General features: G+C 48.5%; 2 protein-coding genes across 2 annotated transcripts in view; one reads left to right on the top strand and one right to left on the bottom strand.

Annotated features, from left to right (window-relative positions):
- Positions 1–21,942, top strand: part of LOC149443089 (uncharacterized) — a 139,759-nt gene that overhangs the window by 76,514 nt on the left and 41,303 nt on the right. Inside the window, exon 6 of the mRNA XM_089655940.1 lies at positions 13,869–14,828. Coding sequence (XP_089512066.1) covers positions 13,869–14,828 — 960 coding nt within the window. The remainder of the gene's footprint in view (positions 1–13,868; positions 14,829–21,942) is intronic.
- LOC149443090 (uncharacterized) lies at positions 2,376–3,614 on the bottom strand. The gene has a single exon (XM_089655922.1). The coding sequence runs from the start codon at positions 3,420–3,422 to the stop codon at positions 2,445–2,447; it is 978 nt and encodes a 325-aa protein (XP_089512048.1). The 5' UTR covers positions 3,423–3,614; the 3' UTR covers positions 2,376–2,444.

Genomic DNA, 21,942 nt, shown 5'->3' with positions numbered 1-21,942 from the left:
ATAAATATATTAACCGCTTTCCCACCACCATATAGCAGAAATACTACTACAGGGCAGAGGGGTGTGTAAATTCATGTACATATACATGATTTTGCACTTCTGGGTAGGGGGCACGTGTGAGCCACATGTGCATGCCCTACCTGCGCCACCGTTGGTGGCCTCAGCTGTCAATCACTGGATCCCAGACAGTGATTCCCTGCCGGCACCCGGCAATTGCTGTGTATCACCGATGGGTGAGAGACCTGTGTATAAACAATACAGATCTCTCCCCTGTCAGCTCCTGCGCACTGCTTTGTATGGTTCTGCATAGCAGTGTGCACACAGTGAAGCACACACACAGCCCCCATAGTGAAAAAGCACACAGTTAACCCTTTGATCATCCCAAATGTTAACCCCTTCCTGCCCAGTGCCATTAGTACAGTGTCAGTGCTTTTTATTAGCACTGATCACTGTATTGGTGTCACTGGAGATGTCAGTGACACCAAGTCAGTTTCCTCCAGTACCAGAATACCCACTGCAGTCCTGCTATAAGTCACTGACCATTACTAGTATTAGAAAAAAAAATCCCAGTATCTACACCGCCATTTGTAGACGCTATAACTTTCATGTAAACCAATTAATTTACATGTATTGGGATTTGTTTTAGCAAAGACATGGAGCAGAATACATTTTGCCCTAAATTTATCATGACATTTTTTTTACAGAGGCAAATTCATTAGGGTGCAGCGTTGCATGACCACGCAATTGTCCATTAAAGTAACGCAGCACCATATCGCAAAAAATGGCCCGGTCAGGAGGGAGGGATAAATAAATAAAAATACCTAGATGAAGGCTTGATGTAGGTCAGTGTCAGGGGTAGTGTTTGGGTCAAGGTCAGGGTCAAAGGTCAAGTTCAAGAGTCAGGGTCAGTATTATTTTGTGAGGATTTTTATTTTGATGTTGAAATTAGTGTCAGAGTCAGTTAGTGTCAGGATAAAAGTCGCAGCAAAATGCTCCGTATGGTGTGTGGGCTGTACTGCGGGTACAAACAACAACTAACATACATGTGTGGGATCCCTGCCATCGGCAGGACCTGGAGGAATGATTTTGGGTTGTTCTTTGGTAGTTGGTTATGGCAGCAGCAAGAAACACACAGCTACATTAAATAAACATGTTTTGTTTACAATTTTAGGTCAGTTTTCCTTTGTTAATAGAAAACAGTGCGGTATAATCCACCCCGATGTACAAAGTAGGTGTGATGATACGGACGGGTTTACTAACAGGTCAAAGTTGTAAAATTGTGCTTAGGCATTAACATGTGTTTTCCCCTTAGGTGTGACGGGGTTAATGACTGACATCCCTCAGTGTGTGCTGGACTAAGAAGTGCGGGAGAATGATCTCAGGGATTTGGATGGAACCCGGCCTGGCCCAGGAGACCAAGGGAGGGGTCTATGTACCAAGAATTCACTGAGCGCGTGTGACCAGATCCTGGCCTGGCCCAGGAGACCAAGGGAGGGGTCAATGTACTAAGAATTCACTGAGCACGTGTGACCAGATCCCGGCCTGGCCCAGGAGACCAAGGGAGGGGTCTATGTACCAAGAATTCACTGAGCGCGTGTGACCAGATCCCGGCCTGGCCCAGGAGACCAAGGGAGGGGTCTATGTGCCAAGAATTCACTGAGTCCATGTGACCAGATCCCGGCCTGGCCAGGAGACCAAGGGAGGGGTCTATGTACCAAGAATTCACTGAGCGCATGTGACCAGATCCCGGCCTGGCCAGGAGACCAAGGGAGGGGTCTATGTACCAAGAATTCACTGAGCCCGTGTGACCAGGTCCCGGCCTGGCCCAGGAGACCAAGGGAGGGGTCTATGTACCAAGAATTCACTGAGCGTATGTGACCAAAATTCATCCAGATCCTGGAGGGAATGTAACTCCGGGATTTTCTATTATGGTCGCCTCCATCTACCCCATAATGGGAAACGTTTCCCACAATTCAGTTCAATGCACAAATATGGCCACTAGATGGAACCCAGGAAATCCGAATATAAAATAAAATTTAGCCAACATTCATCTTGGAGAATGTGGATCACATCTGTTCAGTTATTTGTTTATAAATCACACCTCCAAGTGTGAAATCTCCCACCACAAAATGTACTCAGCCAATCACAGGGCAGGACTCCATTTTTATTCTTCTCCTGCCATCACTGGCCAACCCGGTCCCACACTTCATCCATGTCTTTGGGGACCTCTGATCTCCTTATGAACTGTTCCTTCCATGATGAAGATCAGCCATGGAGTATATCTGAGGTGTATATCAGGGTGTGCTTCTTCCCCACATGAGAGCTGGGATGTCCAGCAACATTCATCTAGAAGACATTTCCCACACTCAGCGCACTAATACACCTCCAGGGTTGTTTGGGACCCCTGATGTACAGGAAGACAACTTCAGTGAGGAACATTTCCCTCACTCAGGACAGGAAATTTGCGTCTCCTCTGTGTGAGATTTCTGATGTCTGGAAAGACTGGTCTTCTGTGAAAAACATTTCCCGCACTCAGGACAGAAATACGGCTTCTCTCCTGTGTGAGATCTCTGATGTGTGGAAAGATTTGACTTCATTGAAAAACATTTCCCACAACATGGACAGGAATACGGCTTCTCCCCCGTGTGAGTTCTCTGATGTCTGGCAAGTTCTGATTTTTGTACAAAACATTTTCCACACTCATAACAAGAATATGGTTTCTCCCCCGTGTGAGATCTCTGATGTATATGAAGATTGGACTTCTGCGCAAAACATTTACCGCACTCAAGACAGGAATATGGCTTCTCCCCCATGTGAGATCTCTGATGTCTGTAAAGAGTGGACATCTGGGAAAAACATTTCATGCACTCAGAACAGGAATATGGCTTCTCACCTGTATGCAGAAACCGATGTATTTCAAGATTGGACTTTTGTGAAAAACATTTCCCGCACTCAGGACACGAAAATGGCTTCTCACCTATGTGAGTCCTTTTATGCACATAAAGACCCGATTTAAAATGGAAAAATTTCCCACACTCTGGACAGGAATGTGGTTTTTCCCCTGTGTGAGATCTTATATGTACGTTAAGATGGGATTTAAAATGGAAACTCTTCCTGCACTCAGTACAGGGAAACCTCTTCTCTGTTGGAAGGCCGGCCCGGTCCCGCACAGTCTGTGGTTCCTCAGGATACGAGGAATCCGATGGTCCATCTACACTGGGTGGTGCCGGATGAACATTGGAGGGAGCCGGGTTTTCTCCTGGACTATACTGTGTGATGTCCTCATCTTCTACTTTCCAGTCTGGAGACAAAGTGAGACAATCCTCGGAGGTTTTCCTCATCTCCCGGCTATGGACTAAAAGACAAAGAGGATTACTAGACAGCAGCTGATTGGTTCCCCCAAACCAGGACTCCGCCCACATCAGGCAGCTTGGTCTCTGAGGAGCTTACAATTCCACCCTCAAGGGAACTAGGAAATGGCTCCTCTGATCTCCTACCAGGTCATTTCTTTATTCATGGACCTTAGTCAGAGAGTGAGGAAACAACCAGAACTGATACATAAATTGTGTCTGCAGCACAGAGAAGGAAGATTATCCGAGAGAAATCCAGGAATACAGGACGGGGAACACAGCTCAGGAAAGTGACCAGGGGATTACAGGCTGATATCACCCAGTCCCCGCCCTACTCTGGACCAATCAGTGAGCAGTATGGGTGGAGGAATGGATTTAGTGTTCATGACCCACCTGTGCTGATCTCTGTAGGAGTGTCCTCCTCTATAAATGTCCCCGTTATTCCATCCTCCTCCATAGACTGCTGATCATCCCTCACATACGCCTCTTCTTCTTCTGATTTCACCTCAAATTCTATATCGATTGGATCTCCACTCTAAATCAAGGAAATGAGAGAAAATATCACATTAAAAAATTCACACATCACCCCTACAAGTCCATGTTCTAGATACTCCATCCCACCAACCTTGTAATAGTGAGGGATGGTGTGACCTTCCTGTGTGGAATCCCGGGAATACAGAGGACGGGGACATCTCTCTGGTGGGTTCCTGGTATTAGGTGGCTCCATCATATCCTTGTGTCCTTCTGAAAACTCCTCCATCACTCCATACTCCTCATCCTCCTCTTTATACTCTTCTTTAACATCAATATTCTCATCCCCGAGGATTCCACTCTGAAAGATATAATAAAACATTCATTGTAACAAACATGCTGTGTATAAATCACAACTACCAATAATTGTCATCATCTACCTGATGATGGTGAGGGATGGTGTGACCTTCCTGTGTGGAATCCCGGGAATAAAGAGGACGGGGACATCTCTCTGGTGGGTTCCCATGACTGGATCCATCTGTAGGAAACACACACACTGACTGAATCCATTGTTTCTATGTGTTTATCAGATGATGGGGGATCTAGGTGGATCCTCCGTACTGCTCTCTCCTTTACAATAAAGTCTCCTCTTACCCGGTGATGTGAGGGGCGGCTGATTGTCCATCATGACGTCCTTGTAGAGATCCTTGTGTCCTTCTAAATACTCCCACTCCTCCATGGAGAAATAGACAGTGACACCCTGACACCTTATAGGAACCTGACACACACAATGATACAGTCACCATCCAGACACATCCCTTGTCTGTTACTGGAGAATGTCCCAGAATTCCCGGCACCGCTCACCTCTCCTGTCAGCAGCTCAGTGATCTCTCTGGTGACTTCTAGAATCTTCTTCTTCTTTCTCTCTTCTATCAGGGAGGGAGGTGGAGGCAATGTGATGTCATATGATCTCCAGACTTCACAGGAGGAAAACTCTACATCTGAACACAAATAGTCACATCAAATAATATTCCCAGAATCCTCCTCACCTCTCCATTCAGGTCTCCATTTTATTAAAGCCCCACTTCAGGCTGAGGTATAAGGAATTCTGACATCATTACATGAAATGAAGGATCAACAGTTCTGCTTTAGTTGTGAGGATGTAAAGGGATGTAAAGAGTACTGGATAAAAGAAAAAAGAGCTGGATGGAGGGACATTGGGGGGAGGAGCTGTGAGGTCAGTGTGATGTCATAGGATTCTCTGACTCTGGATGGAGGGACATTGGGAGGAGCTGTGAGGTCAGTGTGGTGTCATAGGATTCTCTGACTCTGGATGGAGGGACATTGGGAGGAGGGGCTGTGAGGTCAGTGTGATGTCATAGGATTCTCTGACTCTAGATGGAGGGACATTGGGGGGAGGAGCTGTGAGATCAGTGTGATGTCATAGGATTCTCTGACTCTGGATGGAGGGACATTGGGAGGAGGAGCTGTGAGGTCAGTGTGATGTCTTAGGACATATAGACTCTGGATGGAGGGATACTTGGATGGGGAGATTTGAGGGGTCCTCTATATGAGGCTCCTATGCAAACCAATACCTTGTTCCTGGGTGTGTCCTACCTCTCCTAAACTGAAGAGTGACCTTTGACCTTTACCATCCAGAAATCTGTCCGGAATCTGTGGCAGTAAGCTGTCATGTGATCAGGTGACGTGCGGAGGAACGGAGTGTAAATAGCAGACAATTGTCTCCAGAGCCCCTAATGGTGGGGATGGATTTGGCGGTGTGCTGGTGCCAAGTTTCCTCCCCCCAGGGTCACTGCAGGTGTGGAGAAAAGCTGTGTAAGAGGATATGGAGGAGAGATGAGGAGGAGATCCAGGAATCAGGAGAAAGGTCAGGGCAAGCAACAGTCGAGCGCATCCAAGAGACCAAGCCGGGGTCACTACACAGAAAATCAATCCAAGGAAACAACAGGCAGGACGAGGAATAGCAAGAAGGAGCTGAGAGACAAATGAGAATATTGCTCAGCCAATGGGAGATGATCTCAGCATGACTTCCATCATGAAGGAGATGAGGGGGAGGGGAGGAAGTCACTGAAGGTGACCATAGATCCATGGAAATTCAGCTGGTTCAGCAGGGATCGCTCACATTTCCATCCATGTGTGGCCACTGCCGGATAAAAGCCACTCCTCCAGCGGCTACAGCCAATAGCTTCAGTGCTGATCTGTGTATTCTGAGAGCGGAGGAGTCCCCCCATTGTCAGAATACAAGAGTGCAGCGGGGAGGATTCCCCCATCCACCTCCAATGTGTGGATGGGGGAATCACTTCAGTTTTTATGGTCATCCCGCTGGCTGAACGATAAAACTGAACCATGTAGGCCAGCTTTGGGGGCAAATATATTATCATCAACTCCTCCCCCTGAAGGGGTTCATCTACGTATTACCTCCTCTGCTGCCACATCCAGGAATGTCTCCTCTCTACTTCCTGCTTACTCACATATCCCCTGGAACTTCCTGTATTTACCTGACATCACTTCCTGTCTGTACCTGATATCACTTCCTGTCTGTACCTGGCATCACTTCCTGTCTTTACCTGACATCACTTCCTGTCTGTCTTCCATAGAGAATTCCTGTCTGGGTAGAAGTGAGATCCCCACCTTGTGGGCCAAAACCCCTCCCCCGAGCAGTCATATATTTCTGTCCCCCTTGGTGGGAGTGGAGGTGACCCCTCTATAAGGATCTACAGTCCATACACACCCAGCACAAGGCCGGGGTCACACTACCAGACGCTTCTTGGGGCTGCAGTTCCTCTGAGCTCCACAAGGTGGGGATCTCACTTCTACCCAGACAAGAAGTCTCTATGGAAGACAGGAAATGATGTCAGGTAAAGGCAGGAAGTGATATCAGGTACAGACAGGAAGTGATGTCAGGTATAGACAGGAAGTTCCATGAAGGAGGAAGTAGAGAGGAGACGTTCCTGGATCTGGCAGCAGAGGAGGTAATACGTAGATGATCCCCTTCAGGGGGAGGAGTTGATGATAATATATCTTGCTCCCAAAGCTGGCCTACATGGTTCATGTGATGGAAGCGTAGGCAGGACAGAACACACACGGAGCATGATAAACACAGAGTTTTATTGAAATCTGGGAGACAATCAGGGTAGGAAGGTAGCGTCTGTGTACCCAAAAAAGGGGAAGAGGATAGTCCAGGCAAGGAAGATAGGGAGATTCACGGACAGTCCAGGCAGGGAAAATAGGGAGATTCACGGATAGTCCAGGCAGGGAAAGGAGGGATATTCACGGATAGTCCAGGCAGGGAAAATAGGGGGATTCATGGATAGTCCAGGCAGGGAAAGGAGGGATATTCACGGATAGTCCAGGCAGGGAAAATAGGGGGATTCATGGATAGTCCAGGCAGGGAAAATAGGGAGATTCACGGATAGTCCAGGCAGGGAAAATAGAGAGATTCACGGATAGTCCAGGCAGGGAAAATAGGGGGATTCATGGATAGTCCAGGCAGGGAAAGGAGGGAGATTCACGGATAGTCCAGGCAGGGAAAATAGGGAGATTCACGGATAGTCCAGGCAGGGAAAATAGGGAGATTCACGGATAGTCCAGGCAGGGAAAATAGGGAGATTCACGGATAGTCCAGGCAGGGAAAATAGTGGGTTTCACAGATAGTCCAGGCAGAGAGAATAGGGGGATTCATGGACAGTCCAGGCAGAGAGAATAGAGGGATTCATGGACAGTCCAGGCAGAGAGAATAGGGGGATTCATGGACAGTCCAGGCAGAGAGAATAGGGGGATTCATGGACAGTCCAGGCAGAGAGAATAGGGGGATTCATGGACAGTCCAGGCAGGGAAAGGAGGGATATTCACGGATAGTCCAGGCAGGGAAAATAGGGGGATTCATGGATAGTCCAGGCAGGGAAAGGAGGGATATTCACGGATAGTCCAGGCAGGGAAAATAGGGGGATTCATGGATAGTCCAGGCAGGGAAAGGAGGGAGATTCATGGATAGTCCAGGCAGGGAAAATAGTGGGATTCACAGATAGTCCAGGCAGGGAAAGGAGGGATATTCACGGATAGTCCAGGCAGGGAAAGGAGGGATATTCACGGATAGTCCAGGCAGGGAAAATAGAGAGATTCACGGATAGTCCAGGCAGGGAAAATAGGGGGATTCATGGATAGTCCAGGCAGGGAAAGGAGGGAGATTCACGGATAGTCCAGGCAGAGAGAATAGGGGGATTCACAGATAGTCCAGGCAGGGAAAGGAGGGATATTCACGGACAGTCCAGGCAGGGAAAGTAGGGAGATTCACGGATAGTCCAGGCAGGGAAAGGAGGGAGATTCACGGATAGTCCAGGCAGGGAAAGGAGGGATATTCACGGATAGTCCAGGCAGGGAAAATAGAGAGATTCACGGATAGTCCAGGCAGGGAAAATAGGGGGATTCATGGATAGTCCAGGCAGGGAAAATAGGGGGATTCATGGATAGTCCAGGCAGGGAAAATAGGGGGATTCATTTAATAGTCCAGGCAGGGAAAGGAGGGAGATTCACGGATAGTCCAGGCAGAGAGAATAGGGGGATTCACAGATAGTCCAGGCAGGGAAAGGAGGGATATTCACGGACAGTCCAGGCAGGGAAAGTAGGGAGATTCACGGATAGTCCAGGCAGGGAAAATAGGGAGATTCACGGATAGTCCAGGCAGGGAAAATAGGGAGATTCACGGATAGTCCAGGCAGGGAAAATAGTGGGATTCACAGATAGTCCAGGCAGAGAGAATAGGGGGATTCATGGACAGTCCAGGCAGAGAGAATAGAGGGATTCATGGACAGTCCAGGCAGAGAGAATAGGGGGATTCATGGACAGTCCAGGCAGAGAGAATAGGGGGATTCATGGACAGTCCAGGCAGAGAGAATAGGGGGATTCATGAACAGTCCAGGCAGGGAAAGGAGGGATATTCACGGACAGTCCAGGCAGGGAAAGGAGGGAGATTCACGGACAGTCCAGGCAGGGAAAATAGGGAGATTCACGGATAGTCCAGGCAGGGAAAATAGTGGGATTCACAGATAGTCCAGGCAGAGAGAATAGGGGGATTCATGGACAGTCCAGGCAGGGAAAATAGGGGGATTCACAGATAGTCCAGGCAGGGAAAGGAGGGATATTCACGGATAGTCCAGGCAGGGAAAATAGGGAGATTCATGGATAGTCCAGGCAGGGAAAGGAGGGATATTCACGGATAGTCCAGGCAGGGAAAATAGGGAGATTCACGGACAGTCCAGGCAGGGAAAGGAGGGAGATTCACGGATAGTCCAGGCAGGGAAAATAGTGGGATTCACAGATAGTCCAGGCAGGGAAAGAAGGGATATTCACGGATAGTCCAGGCAGGGAAAATAGAGAGATTCACGGATAGTCCAGGCAGGGAAAATAGGGGGATTCATGGATAGTCCAGGCAGGGAAAGGAGGGAGATTCACAGATAGTCCAGGCAGGGAAAGGAGGGATATTCACGGATAGTCCAGGCAGGGAAAATAGAGAGATTCACGGATAGTCCAGGCAGGGAAAATAGGGGGATTCAGGGATAGTCCAGGCAGGGAAAATAGGGAGATTCATGGATAGTCCAGGCAGGGAAAGGAGGGAGATTCACGGATAGTCCAGGCAGAGAGAATAGGGGGATTCACAGATAGTCCAGGCAGGGAAAGGAGGGATATTCACGGACAGTCCAGGCAGGGAAAGTAGGGAGATTCACGGATAGTCCAGGCAGGGAAAATAGGGAGATTCACGGATAGTCCAGGCAGGGAAAATAGTGGGATTCACAGATAGTCCAGGCAGAGAGAATAGGGGGATTCATGGACAGTCCAGGCAGAGAGAATAGAGGGATTCATGGACAGTCCAGGCAGAGAGAATAGGGGGATTCATGGACAGTCCAGGCAGGGAAAGGAGGGATATTCACGGACAGTCCAGGCAGGGAAAGGAGGGAGATTCACGGACAGTCCAGGCAGGGAAAGGAGGGAGATTCACGGACAGTCCAGGCAGGGAAAATAGGGAGATTCACGGATAGTCCAGGCAGGGAAAATAGTGGGATTCACAGATAGTCCAGGCAGAGAGAATAGGGGGATTCATGGACAGTCCAGGCAGAGAGAATAGGGGGATTCATGGACAGTCCAGGCAGAGAGAATAGGGGGATTCATGGACAGTCCAGGCAGAGAGAATAGGGGGATTCATGGATAGTCCAGGCAGGGAAAATAGGGAGATTCACGGATAGTCCAGGCAGGGAAAATAGGGAGATTCATGGATAGTCCAGGCAGGGAAAGGAGGGATATTCACGGATAGTCCAGGCAGGGAAAGGAGGGAGATTCACGGACAGTCCAGGCAGGGAAAGTAGGGAGATTCATGGATAGTCCAGGCAGGGAAAGGAGGGATATTCATGGATAGTCCAGGCAGGGAAAGGAGGGAGATTCACGGATAGTCCAGGCAGGGAAAATAGGGAGATTCATGGATAGTCCAGGCAGGGAAAGGAGGGAGATTCATGGATAGTCCAGGCAGGGAAAGGAGGGAGATTCACGGATAGTCCAGGCAGGGAAAATAGGGAGATTCATGGATAGTCCAGGCAGGGAAAGGAGGGAGATTCACGGATAGTCCAGGCAGGGAAAATAGGGAGATTCATGGATAGTCCAGGCAGGGAAAGGAGGGAGATTCACGGATAGTCCAGGCAGGGAAAGGAGGGAGATTCACGGATAGTCCAGTCAGGGAAAATAGGGAGATTCACGGATAGTCCAGGCAGAGAGAAAAACCCCTTAAGATGAACCCCTTCAGGGGGAGGAGTTGGTGATAATATATTTGCTCCCAAAGCTGGCCTACATGGTTCAGTTTTATCGTTCAGCCAGCGGGATGAGCATAAAAACTGAAGTGTTTCCCCCATCCACACATTGGAGGTGGATGGGGGAATCCTCCCCGCTGCACTCTTGTATTCTGACAATGGGGGGACTCCTCCGCTCTCAGAATACACAGATCAGCACTGAAGCTATTGGCTGCAGCCGCTGGGGGAGTGGCTTTTATCCGGCAGTGGCCACACATGGATGGAAATGTGAGCGATCCCTGCTGAACCAGCTGAATTTCCATGGATCTATGGTCACCTTCAGTGACTTCCTCCCCTCCCCCTCATCTCCTTCATGATGGAAGTCATGCTGAGATCATCTCCCATTGGCTGAGCAATATTCTCATTTGTCTCTCAGCTCCTTCTTGCTATTCCTCGTCCTGCCTGTTGTTTCCTTGGATTGATTTTCTGTGTAGTGACCCCGGCTTGGTCTCTTGGATGCGCTCGTCTGTTGCTTGCCCTGACCTTTCTCCTGATTCCTGGATCTCCTCTTCATCTCTCCTCCATATCCTCTTACACAGCTTTTCTCCACACCTGCAGTGACCCTGGGGGGAGGAAACTTGGCACCAGCACGCTGCCAAATCCATCCCCACCATTAGGGGCTCTGGAGACAATTGTCTGCTATTTACACTCCGTTCCTCCGCACGTCACCTGATCACATGACAGCTTACTTCCACAGATTCCGGACAGATTTCTGGATGGTAAAGGTCAAAGGTCACTCTTCAGTTTAGGAGAGGTAGGACGCACCCAGGAACAAGGATTTGGTTTGCATGGGAGCCTCATATAGAGGACCCCTCAAATCTCCCCATCCAAATGTCCCTCCATCCAGAGTCTATATGTCCTATGACATCACACTGACCTCACAGCTCCTCCTCCCAATGTCCCTCCATCCGGAGTCAGAGATTCCTATGACATCACACTGACCTCACAGCTCCCCCTCCCAATGTCCCTCCATCTAGAGTCAGAGATTCCTATGACATCACACTGACCTCACAGCTCCTCCTCCCAATGTCCCTCCATCCGGAGTCAGAGAATCCTGTGACATCACACTGACCTCACAGCTCCTCCTCCCAATGTCCCTCCATCCGGAGTCAGAGAATCCTATGACATCACACTGACCTCACAGCTCCCCTTCCCAATGTCCCTCCATCCGGAGTCAGAGAATCCTATGACATCACACTGACCTCACAGCTCCTCCTCCCAATGTCCATCCAGAGTCATAGAATCCTATGACATCACACCGACCTCACAGCTCCTCCTCCCAATGTCCCTCCATCTTGCTTTTTTCTGATGCTCTTAGGATGTGGGGTCCCTTGGTATCCTCACATGTAAAGTGGGACTGTTGGTCCTGCGTTGTATGTAATGACATCAGAATGCTGCAACAACCCTATACCCTGCGTAGTGTGGGGGTCCTGTGGGGGGGAATTATACCTCAGCCTGAAGTGGGGCTTTAATAAAATGGAGACCTGAATGGAGAGGTGAGGAGGATTCTGGGAATATCATTTGATGTGACTATTTGTGTTCAGATGTAGAGTTTTCCTCCTGTGAAGTCTGGAGATCATATGACATCACATTGCCTCCACCTCCCTCCCTGATAGAAGAGAGAAAGAAGAAGAAGATTCTAGAAGTCACCAGAGAGATCACTGAGCTGCTGACAGGAGAGGTGAGCGGTGCCGGGAATTCTGGGACATTCTCCAGTAACAGACAAGGGATGTGTCTGGATGGTGACTGTATCATTGTGTGTGTCAGGTTCCTATAAGGTGTCAGGGTGTCACTGTCTATTTCTCCATGGAGGAGTGGGAGTATTTAGAAGGACACAAGGATCTCTACAAGGACGTCATGATGGACAATCAGCCGCCCCTCACATCACCGGGTAAGAGGAGACTTTATTGTAAAGGAGAGAGCAGTACGGAGGATCCACCTAGATCCCCCATCATCTGATAAACACATAGAAACAATGGATTCAGTCAGTGTGTGTGTTTCCTACAGATGGATCCAGTCATGGGAACCCACCAGAGAGATGTCCCCGTCCTCTGTATTCCCGGGATTCCACACAGGAAGGTCACACCATCCCTCACCATCATCAGGTAGATGATGACAATTATTGGTAGTTGTGATTTATACACAGCATGTTTGTTACAATGAATGTTTTATTATATCTTTCAGAGTGGAATCCTCGGGGATGATAATATTGATGTTAAAGAAGAATATAAAGAGGAGGATGAGGAGTATGGAGTGATGGAGGAGTTTTCAGAAGGACACAAGGATATGATGGAGCCACCTAATACCAGGAACCCACCAGAGAGATGTCCCCGTCCTCTGTATTCCCGGGATTCCACACAGGGAGGTCACACCATCCCTCACCATCATCAGGTAGATAAGGAACAATCACTGATAGTATCATTAGGATCTGTACATTATCTGCATTGTTACCATTGATGGCATTTTTATTATATATTCAGAGTGGAAACCTGAGAGATCCTAAAGTTGAGGTTAAAGAAGAGATAAAAGAGGAGGAGGATGAGGATGGGGGGATGGAGGAGTCAGAGCTTCTAGAAGAACACAAAGATCTGTACCAGGACACCATGGTGGAGTCATCCAGCTACAGGAACCCACCAGAGAGATGTCCCCGTCCTCTGTATTCCCGGGATTCCACACAGGGAGGTCACACCATCCCTCACTATTACAAGGTTGGTGGGATGGAGAATCTAGAACATGGACTTGTAAAGATAATGTGTGGATTGTTTATGTGAGTTTATATTTTACAGATGATATTTTCTCTCATTTCCTTGATTTAGAGTGGAGATCCAATCGATATAGAATTTGAGGTGAAAGCAGAAGAAGAAGAGGCGTATGTGAGGGATGATCAGCAGTCTATGGAGGAGGATGGAATAACGGGGACATTTATAGAGGAGGACACTCCTACAGAGATCAGCACAGGTGGGTCATGAACACTAAATCCATTCCTCCACCCATACTGCTCACTGATTGGTCCAGAGTAGGGCGGGGACTGGGTGATATCAGCCTGTAATCCCCTGGTCACTTTCCTGAGCTGTGCTCTCCATCTTGCCTGATGTGGGCGGAGTCCTGGTTTGGGGGAACCAATCAGCTCCTGTCTAGTAATCCTCTTTGTCTTTGTATTTTAGTCCATGGCCGGGAGATGAGGAAAACCTCCGAGGATTGTCTCACTTTGTCTCCAGACTGGAAAGTAGAAGATGAGGACATCACACAGTATAGTCCAGGAGAAAACCCGGCTCCCTCCAATGTCCATCCGGCACCACCCAGTGTAGATGGACCATCGGATTCCTCGTATCCTGAGGGACCTCAGACTGTGCGGGACCGGGCCGGCCTTCCAACAGAGAAGAGGTTTCCCTGTACTGAGTGTGGGAAGGGTTTCTGTTTTAAATCCCATCTTAATGTGCATAAAAGATCTCACACAGGGGAGAAGCCGTATTCCTGTCCTGAGTGCGGGAAATGTTTTTCAGACAAGTCACATCTTTCCAGACATCAGAGATTGCATGTGGGTGAGAAGCCATATTCATGTCCTGAGTGCGGGAAATGTTTTGCACAAAAATCAGATCTTGTCAAACATGAAAGGTCTCACACAGGTGAGAAGCCATACTCCTGTTCTGAGTGTGGGAAATGTTTTGCACAAAAGTTCATTCTTTACAGTCATCAGAGATCTCACACGGGGGAGAAGCCGTATTCCTGTCCTGAGTGCGGGAAGTGTTTTTCATACAAGTCACATCTTTCCAGACATCTGAGATTGCATGTAGGCGAGAAGCCGTATTCATGTACTGAGTGTGGGAAATGTTTTATACAAAAATCAGAACTTGCCATACATCAGAGTTCTCACACTGGGGAGAAGCTATATTCCTGTCCACAGTGTGGGAAATGTTTTACAACGCATTCCAGTCTTTACAAACATAAGAGATCTCACACAGGGGAGAAGCCGTATTCCTGTTCTGAGTGCAGCAAATGTTTTATACGAAAATCAGAACTTGTCATACATTTGAGGTCTCACACGGGTGAAAAGCCATACTCCTGTTCTGAGTGCGGGAAATGTTTTTCACAGAAGTTCACTCTTTACAAACATCATCAGAGGTCTCACACAGGGGAGGAGGCTACTTACAAGTGAGTGTGGGAAATTGTAAAAAAATCAGAACTTGTCATACAATAAAGATCTCACAAGGTGGAGAAGCCGTATTCCTGTCCTGAGTGTGGGAAATGTTTTTCAGTGAAGTCACGTCTTTCCAAACATCAAAGATCTCACACAGAGGAGAAGTCACTTTCCTGTCCTGAGTGCGGGAAATGTTCCTCACTGAAGTCCTGTCTTCCTGTACATCAGGGGTCCCACACAACCCTGGAGGTGTATTAGTGTCTTGAGTGCTGGAAATGTCTTCTAGATGAATGTTGCTGGACATCCCAGCTCTCATGTGGGGAAGAAGCACCCCCTGATATACACCTCAGATATACTCCATGGCTGATCTTCATCATGGAAGAAACAGTTCATAAGGAGATCAGAGGTCCCCAAAGACATGGATGAAGTGTGGGACCGGGTTGGCCATTGATGGCAGGAGAAGAATAAAAATGGAGTCCTGCCCTGTGATTGGCTGAGTACATTTTGTGGTGGGAGATTTTGTAGTCTATTGAACGAATGTGACCGGCATTCACCCAGCTGTGATGAACATTGGCTGTATTTTATCTCACACTGATTTCCTTGGCTCCATCTAGTGGCCATAATACAGTATTGTAATATTTGTATTCAGTGAGGTATTTTCAGGATTCATACCCCATTGTGGTCTCTAGATGGAGCTGATGATCTAAGGAAATTATTGTTTACAGTAAACTGGAATTATTGCTCTCACTCTGACGTTTGCTGCGGTACCTCACATGTTTCATGCAATTGCTGTTTACATACGTGTGCTGGACTTACATGTAGAATTGCATGGTGTTTAACAACAGCCCATCTGATAGCTTGGATAGTGACAGGTCCTCTTTATTATGAGATGGAGGTCTTAAACACCCCTGATCCCTCCAAGCAGCCGATCAATGAGAAATGTGTTAGATGAGCTGCATCCCGGGTGTATGGGCCGGGTAAACACCGAACCAACACAGGAAGAGATGAAATCCTTGTCATTTCTGGCTTCATTCAGCACAGAGGAGCCAGAGGAATGGATGTTCCTCCTTCTCCATTGTGTACAGCCGACCGCTTACAGTGGTATCAGGTTCCCCAGTGGAACTGAAGAGCCCGGGACCGGTGGTGGGAGGGGACCCTTCATTGGGCTGTAAAAGTGATCTGCAGCTGTATAGAACCTCCAATCACTTCTATGTGATATTTTATTGCCATTGTAAATCAATGAAGAACATTCGATCAGCTCAGCAGTCTGATACAATTATGTTTGTACCCCCATTCACACAGGTGGAATGTACAGGGACTTTCACTGGGGGAATTGCTAAGCAAAGTATTTATGATTGGCCCCTAAATGTCAGGAGTCGTTCATTTAACTAGTTGGTGACCTCCCATCCACAATGTACTGCGGACGAGCAGCGACTCCTGTAAGGTGCTCAATACTTGTGGGTTCAATACGCACATGTGCGTCTCCCCTCGCTGACCCCGCTGCCATTCCTTGCAGGAACAGTTCATTAGCGGGTCCCAGCCAATGACTTTACCCGGCACCCTGCTGGTCTCCTGCAATGATTGGAGAAGCAGTCATGAGCCTATGTTAGTAAACACGGGATCTAGCTGATTCTCCTCTTCATGGACCCTTTTTGGTCCCAGAAGAGATGAGAGAGACACTGGGAGACACTGTAGATAAAAGCACATTTTACACACACGTTAGATTAGCACATTTAACCCTTTGATTGCCCCCTGAAACCCAGACATTGCCATTAGTACAGTGTCAGTGTACAGTATTATTCACTGATCACCGTATTACTGCCACTGCGGATAGCATCAGGGTCAACTATCGCACCCACGTTATAGGTCGCTGATCACCGTATTACTGCCACTGCGGATAGCATCAGGGTCAACTATCGCACCCACGTTATAGGTCGCTGATCACCGTATTACTGCCACTGCGGATAGCATCAGGATCAACTATCACACCCACGTTATAGGTCGCTGATCACCGTATTACCGCCACTGCGGATAGCATCAGGATCAACTATCACACCCACGTTATAGGTCGCTGATCACCGTATTACCGTCACTGCGGATAGCATCAGGATCAACTATCGCACCCACGTTATAGGTCGCTGATCACCGTATTACCGCCACTGCGGATAGCATCAGGATCAACTATCGCACCCACGTTATAGGTCGCTGATCACCGTATTACCGCCACTGCGGATAGCATCAGGGTCAACTATCGCACCCACGTTATAGGTCGCTGATCACCGTATTACTGCCACTGCGGATAGCATCAGGGTCAACTATCGCACCCACGTTATAGGTCGCTGATCACCGTATTACTGCCACTGCGGATAGCATCAGGATCAACTATCACACCCACGTTATAGGTCGCTGATCACCGTATTACCGCCACTGCGGATAGCATCAGGATCAACTATCACACCCACGTTATAGGTCGCTGATCACCGTATTACCGTCACTGCGGATAGCATCAGGATCAACTATCACACCCACGTTATAGGTCGCTGATCACCGTATTACTGCCACTGCGGATAGCATCAGGGTCAACTATCGCACTCACGTTATAGGTCGCTGATCACCGTATTACTGCCACTGCGGATAGCATCAGGGTCAACTATCGCACCCACGTTATAGGTCGCTGATCACCGTATTACCGTCACTGCGGATAGCATCAGGATCAACTATCGCACCCACGTTATAGGTCGCTGATCACCGTATTACCGCCACTGCGGATAGCATCAGGATCAACTATCGCACCCACGTTATAGGTCGCTGATCACCGTATTACCGCCACTGCGGATAGCATCAGGATCAACTATCGCACCCACGTTATAGGTCGCTGATCACCGTATTACCGCCACTGCGGATAGCATCAGGATCAACTATCGCACCCACGTTATAGGTCGCTGATCACCGTATTACCGCCACTGCGGATAGCATCAGGGTCAACTATCGCACCCACGTTATAGGTCGCTGATCACCGTATTACCGCCACTGCGGATAGCATCAGGGTCAACTATCGCACCCACGTTATAGGTCGCTGATCACCGTATTACCGTCACTGCGGATAGCATCAGGATCAACTATCGCACCCACGTTATAGGTCGCTGATCACCGTATTACCGCCACTGCGGATAGCATCAGGATCAACTATCGCACCCACGTTATAGGTCGCTGATCACCGTATTACCGCCACTGCGGATAGCATCAGGATCAACTATCGCACCCACGTTATAGGTCGCTGATCACCGTATTACCGCCACTGCGGATAGCATCAGGATCAACTATCGCACCCACGTTATAGGTCGCTGATCACCGTATTACCGCCACTGCGGATAGCATCAGGGTCAACTATCGCACCCACGTTATAGGTCGCTGATCACCGTATTACCGCCACTGCGGATAGCATCAGGATCAACTATCGCACCCACGTTATAGGTCGCTGATCACCGTATTACTGCCACTGCGGATAGCATCAGGATCAACTATCGCACCCACGTTATAGGTCGCTGATCACCGTATTACCGCCACTGCGGATAGCATCAGGATCAACTATCACACCCACGGTATAGGTCGCTGATCACCGTATTACCGCCACTGCGGATAGCATCAGGATCAACTATCACACCCACGGTATAGGTCGCTGATCACCGTATTACTGCCACTGCGGATAGCATCAGGATCAACTATCGCACCCACGTTATAGGTCGCTGATCACCGTATTACCGCCACTGCGGATAGCATCAGGGTCAACTATCGCACCCACGTTATAGGTCGCTGATCACCGTATTACTGCCACTGCGGATAGCATCAGGGTCAACTATAGCACCCATGTTATAGGTCGCTGATCACCGCCATTACTAGGAGAGTGTTTGTACAGATCAATCTATTGATCACAAACAGAACTATACTAGTCCCCCTTAGTATAGTGTCCCCAAAAACAAAGTGTTAATAGGATCAGCCCGTTCACTCCCAGCACCTGCATTTAGCCCTTCTGCCCCCACAACAAGTGCAGTGTCAGTACATCATTGTTATCTGTGATACATTGTACACAAAACAACAGTGTTAGAAAGATCAGGCTTGATCTTTGCTAACACTAGCAGGTGATTTGTTTTTTAGTGGCGGTTAAAGCAGTCCCTGTCAGCCAGGAGCTCTTTTTCGGAGCTCTTCTTCCCATGGATCGCACTAGGTACCTCTAAATTTAATGCCTAAAATGTTCCAACAAAAGTACTCTAGTGAAGAGGTCTACAGGACTGAGCTTGTCAGATGAGAGTGAAGGGGAAGCCTCTCTGACAGATTCTGCCTCCTAATATGAACCTGTAGAGAGTTGTGTCGCTCCCAGAAAGCTCTGACAATGGAGAAGAGGCCCCTGTTAAGATCAGACCCCAGGTACCTGAAGTACTAAGAATGCATGACTACCTTTTGGTGAACTGGCAGTCACCAGCAGCTTAGTACATCCTGGCATTTTACACTCCAGCAATCCAAGCTGGTGATGTGGCGAGTCCCATAAATGCAGTCCAAGCTGGTGAGGTGACGAGTCCCATAAGTGTAGTCCAAGCTGGTGAGGTGGCGAGTCCCATAAGTGCAGTCCAAGCTGGTGAGGTGGCGAGTCCCATAAGTGCAGTCCAAGCTGGTGAGGTGGCGAGTCCCATAAGTGCAGTCCAAGCTGGTGAGGTGGCAAGTCCCATAAGTGCAGTCCAAGGTGGTGAGGTGGCGAGTCCCATAAGTGCAGTCCAAGCTGGTGATGTGGCGAGTCCCATAAGTGCAGTCCAAGCTGGTGAGGTGGCGAGTCCCATAAGTGCAGTCCAAGCTGGTGAGGTGGCGAGTCCCATAAGTGCAGTCCAAGCTGGTGAGGTGGCGAGTCCCATAAGTTCAGTCCAAGCTGGTGAGGTGGCGAGTCCCATAAATGCAGTCCAAGCTGGTGAGGTGGCGAGTCCCATAAGTGCAGTCCAAGCTGGTGAGGTGGCGAGTCCCATAAATGCAGTCCAAGCTGGTGAGGTGGCGAGTCCCATAAGTGCAGTCCAAGCTGGTGAGGTGGCGAGTCCCATAAGTGCAGTCCAAGGTGGTTAGGTGGCGAGTCCCATAAGTGCAGTCCAAGCTGGTGAGGTGGCGAGTCCCATAAGTGCAGTCCAAGCTGGTGAGGTGGCGAGTCCCATAAGTGCAGTCCAAGCTGGTGAGGTGGCGAGTCCCATAAGTGCAGTCCAAGCTGGTGAGGTGGCGAGTCCCATAAGTGTAGTCCAAGCTGGTGAGGTGGCGAGTCCCATAAGTTCAGTCCAAGCTGGTGAGGTGGCGAGTCCCATAAATGCAGTCCAAGCTGGTGAGGTGGCGAGTCCCATAAGTGCAGTCCAAGCTGGTGAGGTGGCGAGTCCCATAAGTGCAGTCCAAGCTGGTGAGGTGGCGAGTCCCATAAGTGCAGTCCAAGCTGGTGAGGTGGCGAGTCCCATAAATGCAGTCCAAGCTGGTGAGGTGGCGAGTCCCATAAGTGCAGTCCAAGCTGGTGAGGTGGCGAGTCCCATAAGTGCAGTCCAAGCTGGTGCAGTGGCTAGAACTAGTAGCCACCAAGAATTTGCACACAGGAACGTAGAGCCCATAGTGTCCTTCTGGATGTGCTTACAAATCCTAATTGGCAGCCCACAAATTCTGCAGCACCCGTACTTCCCCCATTCACTGCCCAACCAGAAATTTAGGTGGAAACAGCAAATGTAACTACTCCCCTTGATTTTGTTAAGCTGTTTCTCTCAGAAGATCTGTATAATTTGATTGTGGGTCCAAGCAATTTATATGCTGACCAGTACATGGCCACCAACTCAAATTCAAACCTTGTCAGAATATTTGCATAGAAACCTATCATGGTTTACAAATGTAAATCTTTTTGGGCCTAACCCTCAACACAGACATTTCCAGGTGACCATGAATTAGAGTTCCAATATCTCCCCGGTGTTCTGCAGACAGATAGACATTTCCCGATGACTTATGGTGTACAGATTCCTCGTGTTCCCAGATATGAGCTCATACATTGGACTTGTCCTACTTTCTCCAACCAGGAGTGAATGGACTTGGCAAGATACTCTCCCTATGTGGAGGACACGTGGCCTGCTAGGGTTCTGGAGGTGGGGGAAGTGCATGCATGTCCTCCCCTTTCCTGGCCAGGCAGGCTGCAGACTGGGATATGGGTCTAGGATGGATTTTGTGGGGGACCCCATAAGTTTTGGGGTTTGTTTTAAGGATTTGGTATGAATTTATCCCCTCCCTCCTAGATTGTAAGCTCAAAAGAGCAGGGCCCTTGAACCCCTCGTGTTTTGTCTGGTTACTGTACTGTCTCATGTACTGTCCCCCACTATAATGTACAGCGCTGAGCAAACCTTTCGGTGCTATATAAATACTGTATAATAATAATATAGTAATAATAATTTTGGTGGAGACCACGTGCCATTTTTTTACATGGTGTCTCCCTTGAAATCCATTCTAAACCTGAAAGGCCTGGTATGAATTTTATGGGTGACACCCCATGCCACCCCAGAAAACCACAGCTGACACCTGAATGGAATGAGCAGGAATTCATTACTGGTTGTCAGGATGCCTGGGGTTGCTGGTTCTCTACTAGAGATGAGCCCAACTGCCCGGGGTTCTGTCCAAGCAAGGTTCAGAGAAGTTTCCATGCCAATTCCAAATCCCATCAAAATCAATGGGAGCAAAATCAAAAGGCCCATTTTCTAGGCCAATAGGTGTGAGAAAATAGCATGGGGAAGGGAGGGGCACTGTCATGGGGAACATATACCTGTGCAAAAAAAGTTTTTCAAAAATTCCACATTCAGCCAGGAGCGGGAATTTTTCTTAAATAATAAAATGTCCAATTCCTTTAACCTCTTTATCTCTGGAGAAATGTTTTCCTTTTTGTACACATGTATAAATCTGCATTTGTGTCGAGTGAATAGATACCAAACAAATAGATACCAAACAAATAGATACCAAACAAGTCAAGTCTTACAATTGTGTGCGCCTGAGACATGGCAAAGAATGACGGCCCCTGAAAATCTCCATAGGAGACACTTTAAAGCCTTTACTGCTCATCAGTATAGAGACAACTGTGATC

The sequence above is a fragment of the Staurois parvus genome, unplaced genomic scaffold (genome assembly GCF_062004578.1).
Source record: "Staurois parvus isolate SC_StPar_1 unplaced genomic scaffold, SC_StPar_1.0 ptg000877l, whole genome shotgun sequence".
In the NCBI taxonomy this organism is placed as follows: Eukaryota; Metazoa; Chordata; class Amphibia; order Anura; family Ranidae; genus Staurois; species Staurois parvus.
Note: the sequence above shows the minus strand (reverse complement) of the source record. Positions and strands in the feature narration are given on the sequence as shown.